Source organism: Taudactylus pleione, unplaced genomic scaffold (genome assembly GCF_031769625.1).
Source record: "Taudactylus pleione unplaced genomic scaffold, aTauple2 ptg000006l, whole genome shotgun sequence".
Lineage (NCBI taxonomy): Eukaryota > Metazoa > Chordata > Amphibia > Anura > Myobatrachidae > Taudactylus > Taudactylus pleione.
This window is the reverse complement of record NW_028284409.1, coordinates 4,816,946-4,844,936: the sequence shown is the minus strand read 5'-3', so window position 1 is coordinate 4,844,936 and position 27,991 is coordinate 4,816,946. Positions and strand designations below refer to the sequence as shown.

General features: G+C 41.6%; 1 protein-coding gene across 1 annotated transcript; it reads left to right on the top strand.

Moving 5' to 3' along the window:
* The first annotated feature begins 1,827 nt into the window (after positions 1 to 1,827).
* On the top strand, positions 1,828 to 27,416 carry LOC148543038 (pantetheinase-like). Its single transcript, XM_088451534.1, has 7 exons — positions 1,828 to 2,031; positions 4,604 to 4,734; positions 11,386 to 11,578; positions 11,963 to 12,254; positions 23,743 to 24,113; positions 24,898 to 25,068; positions 27,309 to 27,416. Exons 1-7 carry the CDS (start codon positions 1,828 to 1,830, stop codon positions 27,414 to 27,416), a joined length of 1,470 nt encoding a protein of 489 aa, XP_088307660.1.
* The last annotated feature ends 575 nt before the right edge of the window (positions 27,417 to 27,991 follow it).

The window sequence follows — 27,991 nt, the reverse complement described above, 5'->3', positions numbered from 1 at the left end:
TCTCCATAGGGGTATACAATTTAGTTTCAGTTATCTGTATAGGGCTGACGGGGTCCATTTAACAGAGGAGGGTTTGTCACTGTTTGTTGAGGATCTATTTAGGGTGTTGGTGTTATTGGTGTAGTCCTTTGTATGGTGGCGGTGCGGCGGTTCTATAAGCAGAACCTTGCTGTGACGGGAAAGAACGGCAGGTCACCAGTCCGTGTGCAATTATTTAGTTGAGGTGCACTCCCTTCGTTGAAGGGGTGGCAGTATCATCACCCAAACGGGTGGGTTGTCAAGATGGAGGGTGAGTGATACCTTTTGTTGCATATATGGTTTATATTGTTATGTTTATGCACTCTCGGTGATATATGCCTGCTATGCCTGTTGTTGTTTGTGTGTGGGCATTGCAGAATTGCCTGATTTCTGGCCATCCTTTCTTTGCCACCATACATTCTTAAATAATTAATTAATTAATAAATAGTAAATAATTTTTGCTCCAATAATTCGCCATCAAGTTATCTGCCAAATCTACATCTCAGTGTCTTTATTTATTTTAGTAAGGGTAAGTGGTTTTCACGCATGACACACCTCAATCGATAGAAGGTTTATAAAAAACAAATGATTTCATAAGAAAAGGTGTATTTTTAACCTCTAGGATGGGGGCTGGCATGTATGCAAATCACTGGTTGTAGGTAGCCTATGGCAAGCAGGGGCGGGTTTTTAATAGGGATATTATATAAGGGGCTAGAAGTGTGGGCCAAAGCCTCTTTGTTTCCAGATTTCCCACCCTCCCTCCCTTTACATTTTGGCTGTTCTGTGGTAGATTTGGCTTTAGCGTGGCGAGAAAGAACAGCAGGTCACCAGTCCGGGTGCAATTATTTAGTTGAGGTGCGCGCCCTTCGTTGACTGGTAGTTTTCTGTACCAACCTAATGAGGGGCAGTATCATCACCCAAACGGGTGAGTAGTCAAGGTAGAGGGTGAGTGATACCTTTTGATGCTTATATGGTTTACATTGTTATGTTTATGCACTGTGGGCGATATACGCTTGCTATGCCTGTTGTTGTGAGCATTGAAGAATTGGCTGATTATTTTGGCTGTCCTTTCTTTGCCACCATACATTCTTAAATAAATAATTATTGCTCCAATAACTCGCCATAAAGTTATCTGTCAAATCTACGTCTCAGTGTTTTTATTTATTTTAGTAAGGGTAAGTGGTTTGCACGCATGACACACCTCATCCGATAGAAGGTTTATCTGTATGAACTGTATACTGCAATTTTAGAATCTTTTGTACTCGGAAGGCAATCCACACCTCCAGACATATTCCTGGTGCCTCCACTCCTGTTACTTTCCTGGGAGGGAGACATATTTGCCACCTATTAAGAGTTGGTCACATTTTGCGTTTTGGGCCAACTCAGAATAGGTAACAAAATGCAACTTTTTCCTCCGGATACATTTTATATTTGCATCCAACTCTGGATGAGGTCCTGTGTATGTTCTGTGCTACTAAAACTGTGTCAGCAGCAGCAGCTTATAAACTAACATGTTACTGAACCTGTATGTGCAGGGGCACCTGAGGGGCCAAAGGCCGAGATGACAGGAACTGAGCTAGAGAGTGATTGAGTCTAATAGAAAGTGTTTAGCAGATGCACATACACCACTCTGCCAGTGAACAGGGGGTTACACACAGTTTGTCAGTTAATCATTGTTCTATCGATCTGTTTTATGTTGCGCAATAGGCTATAGTATTGGTAGATGTGTACAATGTTTAGTATAGAGCTAACAAGTGTTGTATAAGTGTGTTGTGCACTTAAAGGAACATTTTTCGGCATTCTTCCACTATGGTCGCTACAAGTCTTCTGTTTTCCATCATTCTTTTTGCTGCTAACTGCAAAGCTTTAGACAAGTTCATTGGGGCCATCTACGAACATGCTGTTATACTTCCAGCTGACACAGAAACACCGGTCTCAAGTGAAGAAGCCTTGGATTTAATGAATAAAAATATGGATATTCTGGAGGAGGCAGTCAAGACAGCAGCACTGCAGGTACCCAATAAATGATAAAAACTTGAATAAAAAGTTTGATTTGGTAGGGTACAAAGTGAAACAGGCTAGTGCATTTGTTTTGAATCAGTATTGAAATGATATTTTCTCTGATATACTGGATTATGTTTACGGAGCGCCTGTTTGTAAATAACAGTATTACATTTTGTTAGTGCTTAATGAATATTTTTGTATTGGGTCATTTTATTTTATTGCCCTTAACTATGTCCTTTACTCCAATCAATGTATTCTATTGTATTGAATTGAATATAATAAAAGCTTGCTCCGTAAGTATCTGAGTGACAGACAAGGATATTTAGTAACAGAGACAAATTGTTTTCTTAAATGTAATCAACACATTTGTGCATTTTTACAAGAACGATAAGGATATCTGAAAACCACTAAAACATTAGGAAACTTTTATTGGAGACAAAACTGTGTAGCTAATGGAAAAAATAACATTTACTGTAGCTATTTTGTGTTTGCTAGAATTTGCCAGGTAGTTATTGTACCCAACACTGCAGGGTTTCTTTTCCTTCTGTCTTCTGCCTCCCCCATTCTCTTTCTGTCTCATCTATGTCCATCCTGTCTGTCTGTCTCTCATCTTTATCCCTACTGTTTGTCTATAATGCTCAACTTGGTATCTCCTATTTGTCGCTCTGATTCGGAAGTGGAGGCAGTTGAAGTGCTATTTGCGTTTTTTTTGCAGAGTCGAAGTGGCAGTAATATGCAAATGCTAGTTTCAGCATACCCTTTGTGTTCTACATTCACCGTATTGTGCATGCCCTGAGACTTCCACTTTCAATATCCGTGGACAGTGACACAAAAGGCCCAGCGTCCTAGGCTGCAGCCTAGTTAGTCTAATGGTTGCTCATGCACTGACCATAACATGAGAAGTGATTTGCAAATAAAACAGACCACTATGATGTAATTACCTTAAATATTCTAATAAAATCATTCCTTTAAAGAACCCAGTGTGTGTAAGTCACATAGAAGCTGTGCAGACTTTTACCCTTTTTACACTGGCCAAATAACCCAGGTTATTGCCGTGTCAAACCGAGTCGCTGCTCAGTGTAAAAGGGTCCCCGAAAAATAACCCCAAGCAATCCAACCCTGGTAGCGAGCAGAGTTGGACCCAGGTTACAGAGTAGTGTAAACGAGTGACCCAGGTCATCCTACTCCATTCCCGTTTACAGCATAGGAACAGCATTTCCCAGCGCTGACAAAAAACCTGGGTCAGAGCCGCAATGTGAGCGGGGTCTGTCCCGGTTTGGGACCGTATTCCGAATCTCGGGTCAGACACAGGATTTTGGTGTAGAAGGCGAAAGGCGGAGACCCCTGCAGCAGCTGAATGAATGTGAGAGCTTGATCTGTATTCTAATGATCAGAAAGATACATTGTATTGAATAAGTTACAAATTGTGTAAATGTGAATGAAGACATTGTGCTGAAGAAATAAGCCTGGAGTAAACACACAGGAAACCCAGTCACACTGTCAACCTGTCATACAAGGTGCAATTAGTATACAGAAGGATGAGGCTAATATCGTTAAATACACTGATGAAATATTTATTCCCAGTAAATAAGGAATATCATTGAGGGAACAGTACATTTGCCGGAATTCCGACAGCCAGGATGCTGAACAAGAGTATAGCAGGGCTGGTTAGGACTTAGCTGTTGGGGGGGAGGGTTAGGTTTAGGCGTCACAAGGGGTTAGGGTTAGGCTAGGGGAAGGGGATGTTCAGGTGTTGACATTCTGATGGTAGACATTCTGATTGTAGACATTCTGAATTAGAACTAACCATTTTTATTAAACACCCAAAATAAGGGCCAAGGTTAGTAGCACAACCAATTGCTTAAATACAATATTAAATGGTACATAATCAATAAGGGGAGAGACCGTTATAGTAAATAATACCAGGTCAGATGGTATTTCTTTCTTTTGGTTATCTTCATAACCATGCAGATTGGCCAACCTATATATGTTAAGGGGAAGTAAACTACGCAGGCATCATATTAAAGTTAGAAGAAGGCAAAATTTGGCTCAATAATTCTAAGAGCTATTAACACATTCCTTGTGAAGGCAAGGTAAGGGGCTGAGGCATAATTACAGTTAGGGCACGGGGTGATGTTTCTATGGGGCCACGACCACCTCTGGTGTCCACCTCCCCTGCACTTTACTCATGCTGCCGAACATTGCTGAAAAACACTGTGAATATGAGCTGGGGGCTCTGCTAGAAGACAGAAAATTAACTAGGGCACTACAATAGGGTATACAATGAACAACTGCAGTGGAGAGAAGTGTTTCTTGAGAAGCAGTGGGGTGGGGCCCCTTAACAATGCTTTTATGGAGTCCACAAAGTTCTAGCTATACCCCAGGCAAAAATTGTAAGCATTAGAGGTCGCAACATGAATTTTAATTTATATAGAAACTTAGAACCACCAATATTTTATGATGCCATTACACATTTTCTGGTTGAACCCCTGACACTCTTTGGCAGGACTTACTATAGTATTGAGGAGTTGGAAGGACATTTTTTTTTATATATAAATGACACCATCAATTTTTTTTCCAGGGGGCTCATTTGATTGTCACACCAGAAGATGGTATTTATGGTTGGGTATTTACCAGGCAAACAATTTACCCTTTTCTTGAAGATATTCCTGATCCTAAGGTCAACTGGATTCCATGCTCTGATCCTGAAAGGTACAAAATGGTATTTCTATCAGTAACGGAATTTATTTGATATATATTGTACCAGAACCCAACATAATATTGATGCATGGAGAACAATTTACTGTATTTGAATCTTGTATATATATATATATATATATATATAGAGAGAGAGAGAGAGAGAGAGAGAGAGAGAGAGAGAGAGAGAGATTTTTTTTTTTTTATTTAGAAAGCTCACAGAGAAAAAACATGGAAAAACACAAATATAATAAACAGTACAAATGAGCCTTTAAAAAAAATGAAATAATTAGCGATAATTATATGAGGGGGGGGTCAGTAGAGGGGGTGGGAGGGTGTTGGGGGGATGGGAACAGGACTACCAAGGGAAGCAAGATATCACAGACAAAACCAAATGCTAGATAATAAGCATTATAAGGAAGAAAAACGTGCCATTTGGAGAACAGGAGAGAAGAGTATTCAGTTAGTTAGGGGGGGTTGTCACAGAGGAGTCGGATTGGGGAGAGCAGACTCAGCCATCGCACATGAATCACATATAGGTGTAAGCGCAAGGAGTAGAGGTGGTGAAGTGCTATCGTATGAGAGCCATGGAGCCCAAACCTGAGAAAACATATGGCCTCTATCATGAAGATAGTAGGTAATATTTTCCATTTCCGCTATATGCCAGATTTGTGATTTTAGGGCAGAGAGGGTTGGTTTCCAGTTACGAGCAATCAAACTTCTAGCAGCAACTAAAATGTGGGACAACAATTTAACAGAGTGGTTGCTGAGATCAGGAGGGGGCTAACTTAAAAGGAAGTTCCATGGGTCTTTCAGAATTGGGTCTCCAAAGACAATGTTCAGAAGAGCAAGAATCGAGGTCCAGAAAGGTTCAAGAGGTCCACCAGATATGGGCTAGAGTACCTCGGAAGGCACAGTTTCTCCAAGAGAGGGGTGAAGCAGAAGGGAACATATGGGAGAGCCGTACTGGGGTATAATACCAATGGTAATACATTTCGTAAGAAGTTTCTTTAAGGTAGGTAGAGATAGAGGTTTTAGCAATTGCCAGTCTCATGTCGTCCCAAGCCTCTTCGTCAGGTGGAGGGCCAAGATCTATCTCCCAGGAGGATTCATGGGGATTATTAGTAGGCAGAGCAACATCAATGAGAATACCGTATATTTGAGAGATCATTCCTTTAGACATGGGGCAATATTTACAGAGTCGTTCAAAAGGAGTGAGGTCACTGAGAAGTGGGGCCTGTGGTAGGGAGCCTAAAAATGGCGTATTTGGAAATATTCAAAGGGATTTAGGGATTGGGTTGGACATTGCAGTTGTAGGTCTGAGAGAGAGAGCCAGAGCCCTTGTGAACAAAAATCAGCAGGAAATTTAAGGGACGCTATTATCCACAACTTCGTGCGGGCCATATGCAAACCTGGGGGGAAATGGGGGTTACACCATATGCAGGTAAGAGGAGATATAGGAGTGGTAATATCAAGTTTAAGTGAGTATAAGACCCATATGTGTAGGAGAAATTTAAGTGTTGGAGGAAGGTCAGAGGAAGGAGAATGGTGTTTCTTTTGTAGACCCCATAGGGAAGATAGGTCTGGGGAATTGATATAGCTGGATTCAATATCAAGCCAGGAGGACATTCCGTGGTGGGAGTAGGAGGAAGAAATTTGGGAAAAGTGTGAAGCCAGATAGTAGAGCTTACAATCTGGGAGACCTCTACGCCCTTTGGAAATAGTTTTTTTTAAGGATGGACGAAGATAGCCAAGGGGGTTTACCATTCCAAATAAAATGGTTGATAGATTTCTGAAGGTTTTGAAGGAGGATAAGGGGAACCACCACTGGGAGGGTCAGGAAAAGGTAGAGCCATTTAGGGAGAATAGTCATTTTGACTGAGATGATCCTGCCCAGCCATGAGAGTACACTATAAGCCATTCCAGGAAGTCAGATCCACTTGTAGTTTCATAAAAAGCTGGGAAAATTTTTCCTGATATAAAAGATCATAATGGGATGTCAGGAAGACCCCAAGGTATTTAGTTTTCCTATGTTGCCATTTAAAGCTGTAAGGGCCTCAGCATCCTCTGGAGAGCGCATTATAGCGGACTGATAAATTGTAAAGGCTGGGCAAAGATATCCAGGTTGATTAAGGGTAAGTAAAATGTCGTTGGCAAAAAGGGCGATTTTGGAAGATGAATTCCCAACCTGCACTCCATGAATGCTAGGGTTTAGTTGGACAAGGGAGGCCAGAGGTTCTATCACTCAGTGCAAAGTTCAAAGTAGACAGAGGGCAGCCCTGCCTGATGCCATTTGAGATGAGGAAATGGTTGGAAGGGATGCCGTTGATGGAAATAGTAGCAGAAGGAGTGGAATAGAGGGCCATTACACCAGTCAGGAAGTATCCCTATATCCCAAATGATCGTAGGGTTTGGGACATAAAGGTCCAGGAGATCCTATAGAATGCTTTTTCAGCATCGAGAGAAAGGGCAACAGCCGGGGACCTCCTACAATTTATGGTATGGACTAATCTATGGTCCGACAGGTATTATCCTGAGCTTGACGTCCCGGCACAAAGATATATTTTAACATCTAGGTTGAGGAGGGAGATAGGCCTATAACTAGCATAAATCCTTACCCTCCTTAGGCACCATGACAATTCTGGCTTCTAGCATATCTGCAGGGAAGGAGCCCCCCTGTAGAACAGCATTAAAAAAGGAAGTGCAGGTGGTGAGCCAGATGTCCCATATATTTTTTATAGTATGCAGATGTAAAGCCGTCAGGTCCAGGGGACTTGCCGGACTTCTTCTGTTTAATGGAAATTATGATTTCCTCCTCCAAGATCTCCTCACTCAAAGCCCGGATTGCCTGATAAAACAACTGAGGAAGATTGGCAGTGGAAAGAGATTCTTGAATTGCCGTCTCAGTGGGTGGGACAGAAGTAGGGGATGAGGCAGAGTGCAGGTTGTACAGGTTACTGTAGAAGCTCTGGAATTCAGAACGAATAGCTGCGGGTCATGAAGAAGGTGATTTTTGGAATTTTTAATTATGAGGATATTTCTATGGGTTCGTGTCGCACGGAGCCTAGATGCCAAAATGTTATCAGCCTTATCTCCCTTTTCATAATAGGTTTGGTGCAACCATTTTAGACGTTTAGCCATGTGGTAAAAAAGGAGCGCGAGAGAATGTTGAACAGCGAGAAGTTCTTGTTGAAGGGAAGGACTAGGGAACTGTTTATGTTGTGACTCCAGTTGTTGGAGGCGGATGGAGAGGGAGTTAGTATGAGTTAGAAAATCTTTTTTAGTTTTGGATGCTTTACCAATCATAGAACAATCGTAGAACAGTTTTATGGGCCAACCAGAGAGTGAAGTGAGAAGTGTCTGGGAATTGAAAATAATCCGTAAGAAGGGTATTGAGATGGGTGATCGTATTGCGAGAATGAAGAATAGTATCATTTAAATGCCATGTGATTGGACGAGGATGTTCAGTGATACAGGAGAGGTCAGCTGAAACAAGAGCGTGATCAGACCATGTCAAAGGATGGACTCGAACATCCACAAGTCGTAGGGCTAGGTCGTGGTTGAGCAGGATCATGTCTATACAGGAATAGGAGTTGTGCACAGAGGGGAATAAGGTATAGTTCTGAGTAAGGGGCTCTCGAACCCGCCAGGAATCATAGAGAAGCTGGGACTTCATGAGATCAAGCAGTGCTTTGGAGTTACGGAGATCTGCCCCATTGGAGTCAGTGGCCCCCGAGGTAGATCTATCTAGTGAGGGGTTCAGTACTGCATTAAAATCACCAGATACAATAGGGGATCCCTGCCATTTACGAGAGAGAAGGGTTACTAGTCTAGTGAAAAAAGCAGGCTGGGCTTGGTACGGGGCATGTATGTTGACAATGGTACAGAGAGTATTGCTAAGAGTACCCACAAGAATAAGGAAGTGGCCCTCTTTATCTTCATAAGAATTGATCATATCAAAGTGAGGTAGTGGGCAAAGAGGATAGCAACAGCTCTTTTTTTCTGCCTAGAGTTGCAGGCGTGATAGGTGGTGGGATAGGTTTTAGAGCAAAGTTCTGAATGGAGATTTCACAAAAAGTGGGTTTCTTGGAGGAATTCTAAGTCTCATTTGTATAAATTAAGGGCGGTAAAGAGTTTGCTATGTTTTTGGGGGCTGTTGAGGCCTTTCATGTTGAAGGAGAGTACCTTAAGATGGTCAAGAGGAGCTAGAAAAGAAAACAATTGAAGATGGAGAGGTGAGCAAAAGTGACACGTCATCAGGCATATAGAAATGAGAGGATTGTCCTGTTTGAGAAGGAAGGGAAACCGGTGAGGGAAAAGGAAGGTAGGTCGGCCAGATGGCACAGGAGTCCAAGGCCATGGGTGCTGACAGAGGGGAGGGGAACTATGCACTAATAAAGCACATAGGTCAGAAAATAGGTACAAAACCCTTTAGGGATGTGGCAGAAGTGGGACGCATATCCATAATGATGTTATAGAGAAAAAATAGGGCCCTCCCATAAGCCCTAAATATAGTAAAAATATAAGAAGAAAAAAGTGTAATATCGTACAGGTGGAGTATAGAGACAGAAAGTAAAAGAAACAAAAAAGGGAAGGAGACCACAAGAAGTAGGAGAAAATATAGGAGAGCCAATGTTGTGCAAAAATGGCAAACAATATAATGAATTGAGGGATAAATCATCCCAGACAAAACCTTAATACAAACTAATTGACAGGATTTGCATATTTATGGACCAAGGCATAACTACATAAACCTCTGTAAATATATAAAAAATGGGCTAGATGAATTCCATATACAAATAGTGAGACTATAGCATAAAGTATTCATAATGGGGGCATCCTCACAAGTGGAGGGGCCCCACCATGAAACCACAAAAACAATGCAACAGTAAACCTTTATGAGAGTCTCAGGTTTCAGGGATCAGAGTAGAAGACTTGGAAGACACAGGAACAGTAGACCATTCTGATGGAGGGGGGAGTTGAGTCATCTGTCGAGACCTATGGGGGAGGGGGGCGGAGGATGTAGGGACAAGTTCTTCGGATATACCCAGTGTTGGAAGAAGAGATTGAGCTTCAAGGAGAGACTGAGCCACATGTAACTGGTTCTGGTGCCATATTAGAATGTGAAAGGGGTAGCCCCAAGGGTATCTTATGTTATGGTGGTGAAGCAGGGTGGTAAGAGGCTTAAAGTCCCTACGTTTAGCAAGAGTCAAAGGGGAAACATCCTGAAAGATCTGGAGAGTAGCATTCCTAAATGTGACCGAAGGGAGCTTGTGAACCTCTCTCATTATAGTTTCCTTGGCTGTAAAGTTATGCATATGTAGAATAACATCTCTTGGTTGAGAAGAAGATTGAGAGCACGGTTTTAGCGCATGATGGGCTTGGTCTAGGAGCAGGTGATCTTCCGGAGTAGAGGGAAAGATTTTTATAAACAGGCCTTTGAGATAGAGCTCAAGGTGGGGGAGCTCGACGTCTTCAGGAATACCTCTGATGCGGATATTGTTATATCGGGCCCCGTTATCTTGGTCTTCTTGGCAGTCTTGAAGCTGAGAAACATCTTGGCATAGCTGTGTGAGGTTGGCATCGTAAGATTGTTGGAATGGAACCACCTCCTCAACTCTACGTTCTAGTTGGTCTATTCTGGAACCAATGGTGGAAATTTCTGCTTGCATATGAAAAGCCTGAACAGACTTTTTCACATGTTTGAGTTCTGGGAGAAAGGTCATCTTCTTCTTCCGATTCTGAGTTAGAGTGGTCAGGAGTTGAATCTGTTGCGATATCTTTAGCGTCACACAGAGATTTATGTTTCATGATGTATGGTGTGAGGTCATCTGCAGTGGATTTCTTCCCACTAGGCATTATGAATGTGGGTATATAAAAGGGGGTAAAAGAATGTAAAAAAGAGAAAAAAAAACTCCACGTGTACTAATTAGTTGTGGGAGGAGGTGAGGTTTCAGTTAGTACATGTTGCAGCCGTCAGGGTGGGAATGTAAACTGTATATCAATCTCTCAGTAGACACCAAAAACGAATTGAAAGATCCAGAGTTATGGGCAATGAGAGCAGTAGAGATGCAGAGAACTGAGTCCAGCAAATTAGAGACTCATGATATACCAGCGCAGGTGCTGCTGGTAATTTGTAGGGGCCTCTATGTAGACAGCAACAAATTCCCAACCACAGCAGACGGAGAGAGCAGCCCATCAGCAGAGGACCAAATCCAGCAGGAGGGAGGCAGCCAGCACATGTAAGAGAAGACCAGTGTGTCCTGGAGCATAGGCTGGCCTTACACAGGGCTAGTAATGATACAGGTGCTCCTCGATGGCTTCTGAGTCCCCTGTCAGCGCTGGGGAGGAGGGCAGCTGCAATGAGGGTCACAGGACCGGGGAAATTGCAGGAAAATGTCAGCCTCCCATGATTCGTGGGTCCGATCGTGGATGTGTCTGGGGGCCCCCTGGAGATATGAGTGGTCTCACCTGAAGTCCCAGTCAGCAATCTTGTATATTTTTGGATATCAAAATTGGTAATAAATGATAGTGTTTTTTTCTGTAACCATTTCCAAAAGAAACATCGAGAAACAAGCAATAAAAAAGAATACCAAGGAAAAACAAACACAGGCTAACAAATTGTTTCCAACATAAATGTAATATAACTTATTTTGAATTGTGTAGGTTTGGTCGCGCACCTGTTCAGACAAGGCTGAGTTGTATGGCAAAACATAACTCTATTTATGTGGTTGCAAATATCGGGGATAAAAAATTGTGTAATATTACTGATGTTGGATGTCCAGATGATGGTCATTATAACTATAACACTGCTATCGTATATGACTCTGATGGAAAGTTAGTAGCACGTTACCACAAGGTATGTCACTTTTGTATTGTTAATGTGGGGAAATGTTATGTAATTACAATATTTTCGACATTGAATTGTAGTATGTAATTTTTTGGATTGTACTGGCAATATTTTAAACTTACCTGATACTTTTGTCCTTTAGTTTAACAATTTAAAAAGTTAAGACATACTTTTCATGCCCCTACATTATACGCCTACTCATATTAAGATGGGGTTTAAACATTTATTTAGCTGAAAGGTAAATATACCTTACACATTTTAAACCCCAACAGTTGTAAGCTATTAATATTATTATATTATACTTGTGTGCATATTATGAGTTATTTGTATATACTATAAAAGTTACTATCATTATCATAACCTGTTCTTTCTAATAGTACATCTGTTTTGCAGTATCACCTGTTCCTCGGGGAGAACCAGTTTAATGTACCCAGTGAACCTGAGTTTGTGACATTTGATACCCCCTTTGGAAAGTTTGGCATCTTCATCTGCTTTGATATTCTTTTTTATAACCCAGCTGTTGCCCTAGTGGTCCAGCACAATGTGGACACTATTCTATTCCCCACTGCATGGATGAACCTCCTCCCTCATTTAACTGCTATAGAATTCCACTCCGCCTGGGCCATGGGAATGGGTGTAAACCTTCTCTCTGCTAACACTCATAACACAAGCCTAAAGATGACAGGTAAGCACCAATGTAGGGTCACACAAAATGCACAGAACTGGTAGTTACAAGATAGCCAGAAATCCTTTGAAGCCATCTTTCTCTTTATTGTGAGTTCCCAGGTAGTCTCTCCTGTTAGAACTGTGCTGCAGCAGGCCATATCAGTCAGACGTTTTGTGTCAGGGGATCAGATGGAGGCAGAAGATAAATGTAATATAATTTCTTAATGATGAACAACATAGACCAGATAAGTGAGATGCACTGTAACTATTGGTAACCATCATAACATAGTAGCACAAGTTAATGGCAAGAGAGAAGACATTGGCTATGAATCACACAGACACTCCAATTGGGTTTATCTGGAGTACGGGAATGTGTAAGGCTGCGCTTAACTAAATATATACAGTAGCTGCTAGGGAAATAGCCAGGGAACCACCTACCCTAAATGTGAATGGCAATAAAAAAGGAGGATATAGTTCCCAGCGCTCACCTTATACAGAATGGCACTGTGCTATAATGAATAACACTACCACAGTATAATGTAATAATATTTTTAATGATCAAGTCAATTAAAAAAAATAAAAAAAAAAATATATATATATATATGAAAGCGGGATGTCTTTCCCAATATAAAAGAGGAATAATGGTGTGTACACACTTCAAAAAACAATATTCTAATACCGGTATATATAAAATAGCAATAAGACAACATATACACAATACAACATGAAATTAATATCTATTTAAAAATATGTGTCAGTACTGTGCAAATAAGCGTCTTAAGTACTGGAGTCTACACATGTAGAGAAAAAGTTAATGTCCAGATCAAAAATCAAGTGTAAAAGTCCGGCACTGGAGTGCCCACAGAATACAAAGTGAAGAAACAATAGAGGATAACTAGACAAAGTACCTGGCAGGCAGCAAACATACAGTAGTCAGGAAGGAAAGCAGGACACAGGGAGCAGAGCTATCAGTGTACTGTAGCTGCAATTCGTTGCCAGGCCAATGCACAAGTTTTAGAAAAACAGGAAACCTGCCAACATGCTGGAAACAGTATCCTGATGAAGGGTCGATAGACAAAAGGTCGACAATGATGAATGCACACTGAGCATGCTCAAGGAATTTCTCCCATACAGAAATGTATCCAGGAGCTCCAAAATCATTTTGCATAAAACTGGGCATGTTCATAAAAAATGGCTATTCCAAAGAGGGTATAAAACTGCACAAAAGACATAATGTCAGGGTCACATAGTTTAGTGATTTCTTGCAACTGCATATGCGCAAAAAATTCTGAAATATATGTTGTATGTGTAAAGGGGCCTATCCATTACACGACTTTGTGAACAATCCGACCACAACCAGGAGTTTTTGGTCGCATTGTTCATAAAGTCGTGTAATGGATATCCTGCAATCGTCCAGCGACGCGCACTCCCGCGGACGACTTTTGAAGACGTTTGTCGTTCCAACACGCTGGTCAACTTCTGCATATTGCTGAATGACTTTAGAAAGTAATTGAGTGAATATGCAGTTAATGACCAATGGTGAACTACAAATGACTTCTTTAATGAATATTCACTGCACTCATTAAACATTTTCACTCCCTTGTCTCTTCAGTGACAATCCCTTGGTCCTTGGTCTATAATGAAATTATAGACAAAAGTCTATCATGTTTGTGAAAGACTATTTGCATGAAAGACTTTTTGTTGGCAGGAAAAGTCTTTGGTCTTTGACAAAAAAAATCTTCTAATGGATAGGCCCCTTTACACAGAGTGTATGCACAAAGGTGTTGTGATAGGGACAGATGGTATCAGAAATAGGGCAGAAAAGTGATGGGCATTCCTGGGTGGTGACTGGGAAGTGGCTAAAAGTGCACACAAAAATTGTCAGTTTCATGGGCGTGTAATGTAAGTATCATGGGCATGTAATGTAAGTGTCATGGGCTTGTAATGTAAATGTCATGGGCTTGTAATGTTAGTGTCATGGGCTTGTAATGTAAATGTCATGGGCTTGTAATGTAAGTGTCATGGGCGTGTAATGTAAGTGTCAAGGGCGTGTAATGTAAGTGTCATGGGCTTGTAATGCAAATGTCATGGGCTTGTAATGTAAGTATCATGGGCGTGTAATGTAAGTATCATGGGCGTGTAATGTAAGTGTCATGGGCTTGTAATGTAAGTATCATGGACGTGTAATGTAAGTGTCATGGATGTGTAATGTAAATGTCATGGGCTTGTAATGTAAATGTCATGGGCTTGTAATGTAAGTATCATGGGCGTGTAATGTAAGTATCATGGGCGTGTAATGTAATTGTCATGGGCTTGTAATGTAAATGTCATGGGCTTGTAATGTAAGTGTCATGGGCTTGTAATGTAAATGTCATGGGCTTGTAATGTAAATGACATGGGCGTGTAATGTAAGTGTCATGGGCGTGTAATGTAAGTGTCATGGGCCTGTAATGTAAGTGTCATGGACGTGTAATGCAAGTGTCATGGGTTTGTAATGTAAGTGTCATAGGCTTGTAATGTAAATGTCATGGGCATGTAATGTAAGTGCCATGGGCGTGTAATGTAAGTGTCATGGTTGTGTAATGTAAGTGCCATGGGCGTGTAATGTAAGTATCATGGGCGTGTAATGTAAGTGTCATGGGCTTATAATGTTAGTATCATGGGCGTGTAATGTAAGTGTCATGGGCTTGTAATGTAAATGTCATGGGCTTGTAATGTAAGTATCATGGGCGTGTAATGTAAGTGTCATGGGCGTGTAATGTAAATGACATGGGCGTGTAATGTAAGTGTCATGGGCGTGTAATGTAAGTGTCATGGGCCTGTAATGTAAGTGTCATGGACGTGTAATGTAAGTGTCATGGGTTTGTAATGTAAGTGTCATGGGCTTGTAATGTAAGTGTCATGGGCTTGTAATGTAAGTATCATGGGCGTGTAATGTAAGTATCATGGGCATGTAATGTAAGTGTCATGGGCGTGTAATGTAAGTGTCAAGGGCATGTAATGTAAGTGTCATGGGCTTGTAATGCAAATGTCATGGGCTTGTTATGTAAGTATAATGGGCGTGTAATGTAAGTATCATGGGCGTGTAATGTAAGTGTCATGGGCTTGTAATGTAAGTATCATGGACGTGTAATGTAGGTGTCATGGATGTGTAATGTAAATGTCATGGGCTTGTAATGTAAATGTCATGGGCTTGTAATGTAAGTATCATGGGCGTGTAATGTAAGTATCATGGGCGTGTAATGTAATTGTCATGGGCTTGTAATGTAAATGTCATGGGCTTGTAATGTAAGTGTCATGGGCTTGTAATGTAAGTGTCATGGGCTTGTAATGTAAATGACATGGGCGTGTAATGTAAGTGTCATGGGCGTGTAATGTAAGTGTCATGGGCCTGTAATGTAAGTGTCATGGACGTGTAATGTAAGTGTCATGGGCGTGTAATGCAAGTGTCATGGGTTTGTAATGTAAGTGTCATGGGCTTGTAATGTAAATGTCATGGGCATGTAATGTAAGTGCCATGGGCGTGTAATGTAAGTGTCATGGTCGTGTAATGTAAGTGCCATGGGCGTGTAATGTAAGTGTCATGGGCTTGTAATGTAAATGTCATGGGCTTGTAATGAAAATGACATGGGCGTGTAATGTAAGTGTCATGGGCGTGTAATGTAAGTGTCATGGGCCTGTAATGTAAGTGTCATGGGCGTGTAATGTAAGTGTCATTGGCGTGTAATGCAAGTGTCATGGGTTTGTAATGTAAGTGTCATGGGCTTGTAATGTAAGTGTCATGGCATGTAATGTAAGTGCCATAGGCGTGTAATGTAAGTGTCATGGTCGTGTAATATAAGTGCCATGGGCGTGTAATGTAAGTATCATGGGCGTGTAATGTAAGTGTCATGGGCTTATAATGTAAGTGTCATGGGCATGTAATGTAAGTGCCATGGGTGTGTAATGTAAGTATCATGGTCGTGTAATGTAAATGCCATGGGCGTGTAATGTAAGTATCATGGCCGTGTAATGTAAGTGTCATGGGCTTGTAATGTAAGTGTCATGGGCTTGTAATGTAAATGTCATGGGCTTGTAATGTAAGTGTCATGGGTGTGTAATGTAAGTGTCATGGGCGTGTAATGTTATTGTCATGGGCTTGTAATGTAAATGTCATGGGCTTGTAATGTAAGTGTCATGGGCTTGTAATGTAAGTATCATGGGCGTGTAATGTAAGTGTCATGGGATTGTAATGTAAATGTCATGGGCTTGTAATGTAAGTATCATGGGCGTGTAATGTAAGTGTCATGGGCTTGTAATGTAAGTGTCATGGGCTTGTAATGTAAGTATCATGGGCATGTAATGTAAGTGTCATGGGCGTGTAATGTAAGTGTCATGGGCTTGTAATGTAAGTGTCATGGGCTTGTAATGTAAGTATCATGGGCGTGTAATGTAAGTGTCATGGGCTTGTAATGTAAGTGTCATGGGCTTGTAATGTAAGTATCATGGGCGTGTAATGTAAGTGTCATGGGCGTGTAATGTAAGTGTCATGGGCGTGTAATGTAAGTGTCATGGGCTTGTAATGTAAGTATGATGGGCGTGTAATGTAAGTATCATGGGCGTGTAATGTAAGTGTCATGGGCTTGTAATGTAAGTATCATGGGCGTGTAATGTAAGTATCATGGGCGTGTAATGTAAGTGTCATGGGCTTGTAATGTAAGTTAAAAAATATTAATATTTTACTTTGCGCTCAGTCCACCTCAAAATGTCAACAATATTTGAGCTGCTGCCTCTTATGATGGATGTTTGCTATTATTACATCCAATTCAGGAGAAACCACACAAAAAATAACAATAGGAGGCGCTGCTCAAATATATAGATAATTTATTAATAGTTCTCAACATTAATAAGACCCATATATATTCATCAACTGGTGTCCTTCCTATTAACTTACCAAATGGTCATATAATAGACATGCATGCACAAACAATTATCACAAAATAAATTTTAATATTATTTAAAACCAATTCATTTAATATATATTGCTAAGCCACATTAGCCACAATAGCCACAATTCCTTGATATTAATAATTAGAATCCAATGTATATTGGCCACTCAATTTTTAATTGGTCATAACCTTCTGCAATCAATACCTCTGAAGACAGTGTATCACCTAGTATACTACTCAATTAGTAGTTGCTTATAATCATTTGCTACCTATAATGGTCTCTCCAATTAGTATTAATTAGTAGTCTCAGTCACATCCAATATAGTTAGTAGGATCCAATGTTAGTAACTAAGCATGCTTATTACTTATCATTTTTCATAATTACCAATATGGCTTATCTCATGTTTTTTTCCTGTGATCCTCATTAATAATTATCCACTGTCCAGATTTATAGGGACAGATGGTATCAGAAATAGGGCAGAAAAGTGATGGGCATTCCTGGGTGGTGACTGGGAAGTGGCTAAAAGTGCACACAAAAATTGTCAGTTTCATGGGCGTGTAATGTAAGTGTCATGGGCATGTAATGTAAATGACATGGGCGTGTAATGTAAGTGTCATGGGCGTGTAATGTAAGTGTCATGGGCCTGTAATGTAAGTGTCATGGACGTGTAATGTAAGTGTCATGGGTGCGTAATTTAAGTGTCATGGGCATGTAATGTAAGTGTCATGGGCGTGTGATTTTAGTGTCATGGGCATGTAATGTAAGTGTCATGGGCATGTCAGTGAAAGCAGCTGCATTCACTGAAGCAGCCATAGGAGGCCAGAGTCAGATAGAGAAACTGCACCTGCTAGTGCTGTAACTAGGGGTGTGCAAGCAGTACCGACGCAAAGAGCGCAGAACCCTGTGGGCCACTCTGCTGCTCACCCATAGCCCCTGCATCTGGCTATCAGGGTGTCTGGAATGGCACCTTCTGCAGTACCACCCAGAGCATCCTTTGGATGTTCCAGACATACACACTGCAACTCTTACAGTCCCCTTGGAAGTATGCTCTGGACAGTGGGGTAAATCTTGGCACTGCCACTTCCTATGCATTACATAATGTGCTCAGGGGGCTTGCCCAGCACAGGGTGCACAAAATTCTTATTATGGAACTGGCATCTGCCATAGGACTGGTGCAAATATTGATGGTACATGTACTGGTGGTATTACAGCATGTAGAGATGCTGAAAGTAGGCGTCTCAGTCCAGTACTTTCAGATGCACGTTTGTACACCAGTGGAAGGGCTTATACTAGCATTTGCATATACTCGCAGCTGCAAGTCCTACAACAGATGCAAGAGTAAATGCAGCTGCGTCCATCTCTGAATCAGGCACGTTGTATCAATTACTGGATCTGGCATCCACCATTGATGGGGCCTTTCTCCAATGATGAATCTTAAGCCTAGTTTATAACATTTCGGCAGTACGCCATGTTAACACTAGGTAGAGGCAATGCAGTGGGTGACAGTGAGATACAGAAGGTGATGGGGAGGTGGTGGGTGAAAGGGAATGGCAGAGGATGACAGGAAGAGATAAAGGGTGAAGGGGAATCTGTGGGTGATGGGGGAGGAATGGGTGACATGAGGAGGCAGTGTGTTATGGGGGAAGCAAAGGGTGACAGGAGGAGAAACACAGTCAGGCACAGTGCTGTCACTATATTTGCTGAGAAAAGGTGATGTTTAATCAGATGGTGGTCTTCTGGAGGGAGGCAGTGGATGACAGTAGGGGGCAGTGGATGAAAGGGAGAGGCAGTAGAGACAGTGGATAACAGTGGGAGGCAGTGGGTGAAAGGGAGAGACAGTTGGTGTCAGGAGGAGGCAGTGGATGACAGGGAGAGTCAGGATAGTTCAAGAGTCAGGATAGTTCAGTAGGGGGAGGGTGTGGGTATTGGGGATAGGCAGAGGGTTACAGGGAGAGGCAGAGGGTGATGGGAGAGGCAAAGCATGATGGGGGAGAAAGTGGATGACAAGGGAGGCAGAGGGTAAGATGGGGAGGCAGAGGGTGACAGAGGATGGCAGAGAAATGCATGTGTGAAAGGGGGAGAAGTGCACAGTCTGGCCCTTATCATGGTGATGCTGCATGTGTTCCCTGCACCCACTGAGACAGCCCCTCTATGCATGGATCCAGGGTGCTGCCCGCATCTCTCCCAGGTTCCCGCAGCCTCCTCATACCAGCCGCACAGTATGGACGTCAGAAGCACACAGCATTCTGCTATAGTACTATTCTCTTCTACAGTAATTGCTGCCTGTGACCACTCCCCCAGTTCCATCCAAGGGCTCAACTTCACAAGACCAGATTGGTGGATTCCCACTGGTCATTTAAACCCCAGCTGAAATGGTCAGACTACTAGGGGTAGGGGAAGCAATTTGCTAGTCTGGGTAGTGGCACCGGTTGGCCCCTTAGTTCCTAAGGGCCCTGATGCAAGGTAACTGCTGCACCACCAGTAGGTCACTCCTGCCGCTATCCTCCCACTCTCAATACACTCTGACTGTTCTTGACAGTACGTGGGGTAAATTTACATGTATGTACTAAGCATTGGTTTTATAACCGACTGAAACAGATGGCTATAGTAGTTAGTAGTCTCAGTCACATCCAATGTAAAATAATCGATAGTTGGTCCAATGTTCTAAAGTAATTTTCCATTGGTTTTGCCTTTAGTAAATAGCGGAATGCAAAACCAAAGGAAAATTGGCCAAAAACCAGAACCGACACTTAGTAAATATACCCCCATTAGCAGACAGGGCTGTATTATTCATAAGGTTAACTAGGCTAAAGTCTAGTGGCCTCGTAGGCCTAGGGGCCCCACAGGGAGAAGTTGCAAGGCACAGTCAGCTGAGGTTTGCTTTGAGACAATGGGGAGTGAGGCAGCTGACCAATAGTGCACTAGCATCAGGGTTTTTACACTACCATGAGAGGAAACATAACAGCCGTCATCACAGCTGCTGTCACAGTCGCTACCTGGAGGAAGTTCTCTCCTCTCCTCCAGACCTCAGCACACACAGGGACACGAGATTCCACATGACTTGCATGGATTCTGGCCACCTACTAGAGAACCACAATCTAGTTCAGAGCAAGGAAACCCCAGAATGGGGGTGGAGTCAACTGGATTGAAGATCTGGAGTGCACACCAGGAAGTGTGCTGCAGCCTAATGGTTAGTGCATAGTGCAGGACACCGTCACGACAAACACATGTAAGTCCAAAACCCAGATAACTACCTTCAAGTTGAGGAAGACATATTGTTGTACGCACCATATGAGAAGAGGCCTCCCCCAGCAGGGCTCATCTTACACATCCCATTCCCAGTGTGTGACTGCACTATCAGTAGACACTACACCGCAGACATGCCACATGGTGATATCACCACTATTTGGAATACAGTGGAACACCCTAAAGGAGCCAGATTATCTCATCAACAACCAATCTAACAACAGTCTTCCTGCTCTGAACATTAATGATAATTTCATGTACATTTTAATGGGATTTTCTGGGGCACTGTGTCTCCATTTTTAACAATCTAATAAACAGACACTTACTCTATACTGAATCAATTCACTCCATTATTACTTTAGATACCATACACTCTGCTCAATATAATTTTTTGGCCACACTGTATTAGACTATGTACTGTTGCTCATTTTCCACTCAAGCATATCAGGCCCACTCAACATGCAGAACCTGTATTGGGGTGAAAGAATGAAGCGCTGGAGGGGCCCCAAAATACCTGAAAACCTAGGGGCCCGACAATGGGTTAATAAGGCCCTGGGAGCGGCTGCACGGCTGTGTTCATAAATTAATTACACCATCATCTAATCTCCACTTGTTCTCTAGCATTTCTAGTTTAACATTTATCTGCATCCTGTATCCTGGCTTTCTCCACTGCATCTGACCCATATTGTTCTTGATGTTCCACTTGTCTGCTGTTTTGGCTATGATTCTGCCTTGTTTGGTTCTGACCTGGCTTTCTAGACACTTTCATCTGGTGATTCCCTTGCTTGTGTATCAGTCCAGATTTGTTGACCAATCCTTCATACCTCTAACCAGGCATATCACATTTGAAGACAAGGCATAGGGCCCAAATCCCCTTGTAGATGGCTCTTTAGACTTTGTAAGGTGATTCAATAGTTGTTTAGGCGGCGGGTGTTCTGGGCACCCATTATTTATCGTGGTCGTCACCTCCAATTTGACTTGGTTTAGCCACATAAAATGGCTAAACCCGCCTAAAGTCCTGGTTAGGGTGCCCAAACTACTGTATGAGCATATTATGGGAGGGACGCATTGCCTCAGTTGTTGCAAATTTGATTAATAGTCACACACATTGGTGGCCCTACCCAGATGGACAATCTGCACCTAGCATGGGGCTGGTGCAGGTTTTCGATAATGCGACTAGTTTATCTGCGTCTAAAGACTCTCAAAGTGGGCATCTCAGTCCTGGTACATTCAGATGCACACTTGTACACCAGGGAAAGGCTTTCTTCATATGTAGTTGTGTCATTCAATGGAGCACTGTGTTGACTCTGCAGCTGATATGTAATAAAACTAGAGATGAGTGGGTTCGGATTTCAGAGATCCGAACCCACCCGAACTTAGGAGATAAGAGGCAGATCCGAGTTGACTCGATCTCAAAACGAGGCAAAACGTCATCATCCCGCTGTTGGATTCTCGCAAGGTTTGGATTGTATAAAAGGTCCCGTGATTGCCACCATTTTTCATTCTGACTGTGGAGAATTAACAGGGGGGGGCTGTGAATATGATCGCTGTGCTGTGCTGTTGCTGATGCTGTGCATAGGGACTGGTTACTGTTGTCACTCAGGGGCTGGCTGCTTAATGTCCATAGGGGTGGGGCTGGCTGTTGTCCATATAGGGGCTGGTTGTTGTCCTGTCCACTCCATATGGGCTGGCTCTTGTCCCTAGGGGCTGGCTGGATTTTGTCCATATAGGGGCTGGTTGGCTGTTGTCCTGTCCATAGGGGCTGGCTGGCTGTTGTCCATAGGGGCTGGCTGTGTGGCTGTGTTGTCCAAGGGGTGCTCTTCACCCCAGTATGAAAAAATATATTTATTTTTTTGTGTGTGTGCGCGCTAGCTATACTTATCAGCAACGTAGGTGCGCAGGGGTGCTGCCTGTGTCATTTATCATGCGGCTGCTGCCTCATTCAGGGGTGCTCCCCCCCAGTTAAAAAAAATAAAGTATATTATTTCTGTTTATTTCTGTTTCATTCAGAGGTCCTGCCTGCAGAGGCGTAGCTAGGTACCATGGTGCCCGGATCAAGGGCATGTTTCGGCGCCCCCCCCTCCCCTGTACAGAATTGGGGGCGTGGCCATCATGTGGGGGCATGTTACATTTGAAAATGAAAAATATTTAAAAATCCTAAATTGGTGACAGAGGGCCTGATTCAGCAAGGATTGCAATTGCAAAGCTGCATGCAGGAAGCTTTGCAATTGCGATTCTTGCAGATATGGTAATGCACAGGAGGCATCACACCTCCTGTGCATAACTTATCCGAGCTGCTTTGTCCAACGCAGCTTTGGATAATCTGCGTACCATCGGCCGGCTGTGGTGACCCTTGGTGTCCGCAGCCGGCTGTATCTGTTTAGAGGAAGAGGCAAGGAAATCTCTGGCAGCCGACGGAGATCCTGGCTTCTTCCCTTCCCTGCAACGGTGGTGACAAGCCTCCATATCGGGAAACGGAGGGCATCGCTGCACCCTCCCCACCCACAAATGGCAGCAGACTGTCAATCACTGATAGTCTGCTGCCAGTTTGCGAGCAAGTTAGCAGGACCTATTCTGCACACTCGCAGAATGGGTCCTGCGTCTACGCAGAATTCCATTAGCGTGCACTGCGGAATCAGGCCCTCTGAGTGCTGCCTTTACTCCAACTTTACAGACACACACATACACACAGACACACACATACACGAGAAGAGGCAGCGTTGACTTTAGTTTGAAACGTTTATTGTTCACACTTTTTTTTATATAGTACATGCATTTTTTATGACTGTCAGTGGTAGTGCCTCCCCTCACTGATTGTTGCAGGTCCCCATCCCTTATATTTATTATTAAACCCATCAGTCATTGACCTGTTAATTATATATCAGTGGCACCAGGGGTGTTTCTAAAGAGGAGGGGGATCGTGTGCAGTCTCTGGTTGAAAAACTCAACACTTCTGTTTGTATATATGACAGATATTTAAAAGTGCGGTGCTTTTACTAGCTGTATCTTGTTAGTAAAAGCACTACCCATTTAAATAGCGGGCATAAACACAAACAGCAGTGTCAAGTTTACTTAGGTAAGTAAACCCCTAAGTTGGAGATATTTAAATTTATGTTGTTGATTTTACCAGTGATCATTATGTACTGCAGACGTCTTTTTTAACATTGTAAGTGGCAAATATTCTACATAATGTACTGTAGGTCCTTTAGATTTTAAGCTCGCAAGTTACTCCTTTGTTAGTTACTACATACAAAATGTTAACAACAATCTTAGTTTTGGAAAGTGGCATAGTCTTACTAATGATCTATTCTACTAATATTTCCTGTTTGTAGGCAGTGGAATCTTCTCACCAGACACACTGGAACCATATTACTATAACATGAACAATGAGACAGGAGGCCTGCTTATCTCCGAACTCAGATCTCATCCACGGAATTCTTCATCGTACTCTCCAACCAAGTGGAACTTGCATGCTTCTGACATAGAGAAGTATCCTTCTGGTAGAAATGTGTTCAATGGTTACCTTTTTGCTGATAATTACACCTTCACTGAACTTAAAGAGCGCCAAGGAAAGTATACAGTGTGTCAAAATGATCTCTGTTGCCACTTAAGTTATACAATGTTGGAGAAACACAGTCATGAGATATATGTATTTGGTGTTTTCGATGGTCTACATCTGGTTGAAGGGGAATACTATCTACAGGTAATTTTACATTTCAAAAATGTTCTTGCAAGATACATTCTAATGAAAAGTTTCAAAAAGCAACACAATACATTTGGTAAATGAAATCATACAGATAAAATAGCTTGTTTTCTGTTAAATTACATTTGTAGCACTAAAAACTTTGTCAGTCTCTGGGCCACTCGCAATGGTCATACAGTATATGTGTCTAGGCTCTTGGTCCAATTGAGCCCATGCTGGGATTCCTGTATGCATCAGGGCTCTTGTGACCCATGTACTAGCAAGAGATGAAATACACCTCCAACTTCATCACTATGGGAAAAGGTCACATTGTGAATTCTCATAGAACTGTACTTTGATATTACAGTGTGGAAGTATCCCATAAATAGATCACTGGGTCTGAACAGTGATGTACATTGGAAGCAGGAAGAATTAGGGCTAAGAAGGAGAGGATAGAATAGGAGAAGACTATGGTGGTACAAAGTGCCAACAAGGAAAAATACATGATTTACAGTATAGCCAAGAGTAGATAAAATTGGCCCGACACATAAAAATAAAACAATGGGTAAAGGTAGTTTTTTATGTATTGTATATGTATTTGTGTGGTAGGTGTTTTGACAGTTTGAGGCTAGAGAGATGTAGCTATGTCACTACTACAATATTAACTGAGAATGTTTGCATCGTATTGATAATAATAATAATAATAATAATAATAATAATAATATATAGTTGATCAATTATAAAACAAATTTGGTAATAATCTAATGCCAATTGGAAGTTTCTAAGACTTTTTCTTGTATTTCAGGTATGCACATTGCTGAAATGTCAAAGCATGGATTTAAAGTCATGTGGGGAATCTGTAGAGACTGCTTCAACTAGATTTGAATCTTTTGCTCTAAGCGGAAATTTTTCTACTTCCTTTGTTTTCCCTGAAGTTTTGCTAACTGATATTCATTTGGCTCCTAATATGTTTCAGGTAAATGTTCAGTCAGTGAAAAACCCTCTAGCTTATCACTGGCCTTCCAGGTGGTCCATGCAACCTCTTAAATTAAATTGTCTTAAAACACCAAACAATTATATGGAAAAGAAAAATATAAATATTTTCACATTTACCATACTAAGCAATCGCAAGAGTTTGAGGAAGCAAAGGTGCTATACACAAAAATTAGCATGTGACTTACAGCTCATCAGTTCTACAGTATGTAGGAACAGGTTGAGTCTCCGATATCCAAAATGCTTGGGACCAGGGGTATTTTGGGCAATGGAATATTCCGTATTTTGGAATGAATGCATACAATAATGAAATATCTTGGGAATAGGACCCAAATATACACACAGAATGCATTTATGTGTTATATACACCTTATACAACCGGCCTGCAGGTAATTTTATACAATATATTCAATCATTTTGTGGTTCAAACAAAGTTTGTGTACAGAAATGAAATTAATTTGTGTTTCATATACACCCTATACACACATCCTGAAGGTAATTTTATACAATATTTGTAATAATTTGTGCCTTAGACAAAGTTTGTATACATTGAACCATCATGCTAAATAAATTCCGTATTTCGGAATATTCCGTATTTTGGAATATTTGGATATGGGAGACTCAACCTATATTGTCATAGCTGGGATTTCTGGGATCTATCTTAACCTTAATCTTAACTTTTCTTTTGGTATTTAATTTAAAACAAATATATTGACATACTATGAAGCATATTACAAGGAGGCATAGGAGCCTATTTATTAAAGTACATTTGCAGCATAAGAAGGAAGCAATGTAATTGCAATGTGATCATATTACTTCACATTGATCGTTGGTACCAGCTCCTGATGGAGCATCTGTCCCAGTGACTCAGAAATAATACATTCTGGTGTATAAAGATTCCTTATTGCTGAAACTTGTGGTGATAAGGAATCTTTATTTTCAGGTGCTGGCCTCAAATGATAATAAATATGCCCTTAGACTGAACTATTTTAGAGCAAGAAACTGATCACTATGTCACTGGGTATTAGAGGCACATTTATCATACCATTTAATATAACTCAGCACATATGCCTAATTGCATTTATTTTGTCCATGCTTTTTAGACAAAAATGTTCAAGCTCAATATCAGGGCCTATGTCTCCAAAAGAAGTGCCAGAACCAGAGGCATTTCTATAATGGGTGCAATGTGTGTGGTGCACACAGGCCCAGAGGTCCAGGTTATCCCACTCCACCCACCTGGCACCCAGGAGATATTTGCCAGTATCCATGTGGGCTCCCTTCACTTTACTTGGTACAGCTGTGTGGGCATCTTTCTGGCGATCAACTCATTGGAAAGAGTGCCATCACACAGAGAACAAGGACTCTGGTACTTTCTGATTACATGAATGCTGGAAAGATGACCACACAGCATGAGTCAATATGGGGGCCACTCAAGTTCTGCTAGTAGAGGTATGGAGGGGGGCTCACTGCACACAGGCCCCCTCATCTCATGAAATGCACCTTGGACAGAATTGGGTTCTTTGTGTTCCAGCACAAACTAAGCCATGCCTACTACCCATACAAATGACTCAGTGTTTCAATAATCACAGACCCTGGAAGAAATTACTTCCACCCCAACCTGGTGTTCATTAACTTAAACAGTATAGACATTGCACAACACAAAATACTGGCTGCTACCACCTCTTATTCTATCATCATTTCTTGTGGCTGAATTTTTACATATCCAGTCATTTTTATTATGCTACTACCCTTACCAATATTTTTTGAATTGGAATGACTGTCTTTTTTTAGTACTGTACCCACAGGTTAATGTTGTTGTAATACTTTGACGCATACGGATTTGCAGATGTGCGATAATCGCCCCTAGCGAGTGAGCGCAGCTTAGTAACCGGGTCTGAATCAGGCCCATAGTCTAATATGTAGACCACACATGGGGATACTAAAAGTAAATTGCCATTTATACAATAGACTACGGGGATGATCACTTTAAGGTATTTGCTTACAGAATAACAGCTGGTACCGAGGCATGTCACAAAATCTTTTCTTTAATCCCTTGATCTTTGAGGTGGGCGATGCTTGTCCCAAGGACCATAATTGTGGGTTGAAAGGTATGCCATCTACAGCACCTTCATACCTATAAATCATTTGGTAGTTCAAACCTTTCACTAATGAATATTTTTTTATCATCGTAATTTTTTTAAAATAATTTCTATATTCTTCCAGGTATTGAATAATGGGCACCTTATTAGCCAGTCTGGTATTTCTTCACACCCACTATTAAGTGCAACTCTATTTGGAAGATGGTATGAAAAAGACCCAACTGGAAAGTAAAAATATAAACAGAAAGCTGCCATTGTTATATTAGATTTATTGTTATTATAATAGTATTTCAAAGTTTCTTTTTTGTATGTTTAAGACAAGGGCACCAAACTATTTTCTTGGAGTGCCATTTTAATAAATTGACTTTAAATCGAACAGAGTGTCGTAAATTTCTTTCTCACACTTAGTCATCACCAATTAGGTAAGGGCTCTTTGCTGAGTAAATCTTATTCTAAGAAACATTAAAATAATAAAAAATATTCTTGAAATAAACTTAGTGTCTTTGACTGCAGACGAGAGTATCTCTATTCTCCCAGGATACTGTCTCTACTCTCTGTACTTCTTATGTTATGGTCCTAGGGCCTAATTCAGACTTGGGAATAGAGTGAGATATCTCTCTCAACTGATCATCTTGGTGAAACCATGCTGCACTGCAGGTGGGGAAGATTTAAAATGTGCAGAGAGATTTAGATTTGGGAGGGAGGTGTCCAAACTGACATCTAAATTGTAGAGTAATAATAAAGTTGTGCATCTGGGCTACATGTAAAAGCAGCCAGTATTTACCCTACATGCAAAAAAAAATTATG

Coding starts and splice junctions, on each gene's coding strand:
- LOC148543038 (XM_088451534.1), top strand. CDS start 1,828: ATGGTCGCTACAAGTCTTCTGTTTTCCATCATTCTTTTTGCTGCTAAC. Junction 2,032..4,603: donor TCAAGACAGCAGCACTGCAG/GTACCCAATAAA, acceptor TTTTTTTTCCAG/GGGGCTCATTTGATTGTCAC. Junction 24,114..24,897: donor AAGGGGAATACTATCTACAG/GTAATTTTACAT, acceptor CTTGTATTTCAG/GTATGCACATTGCTGAAATG.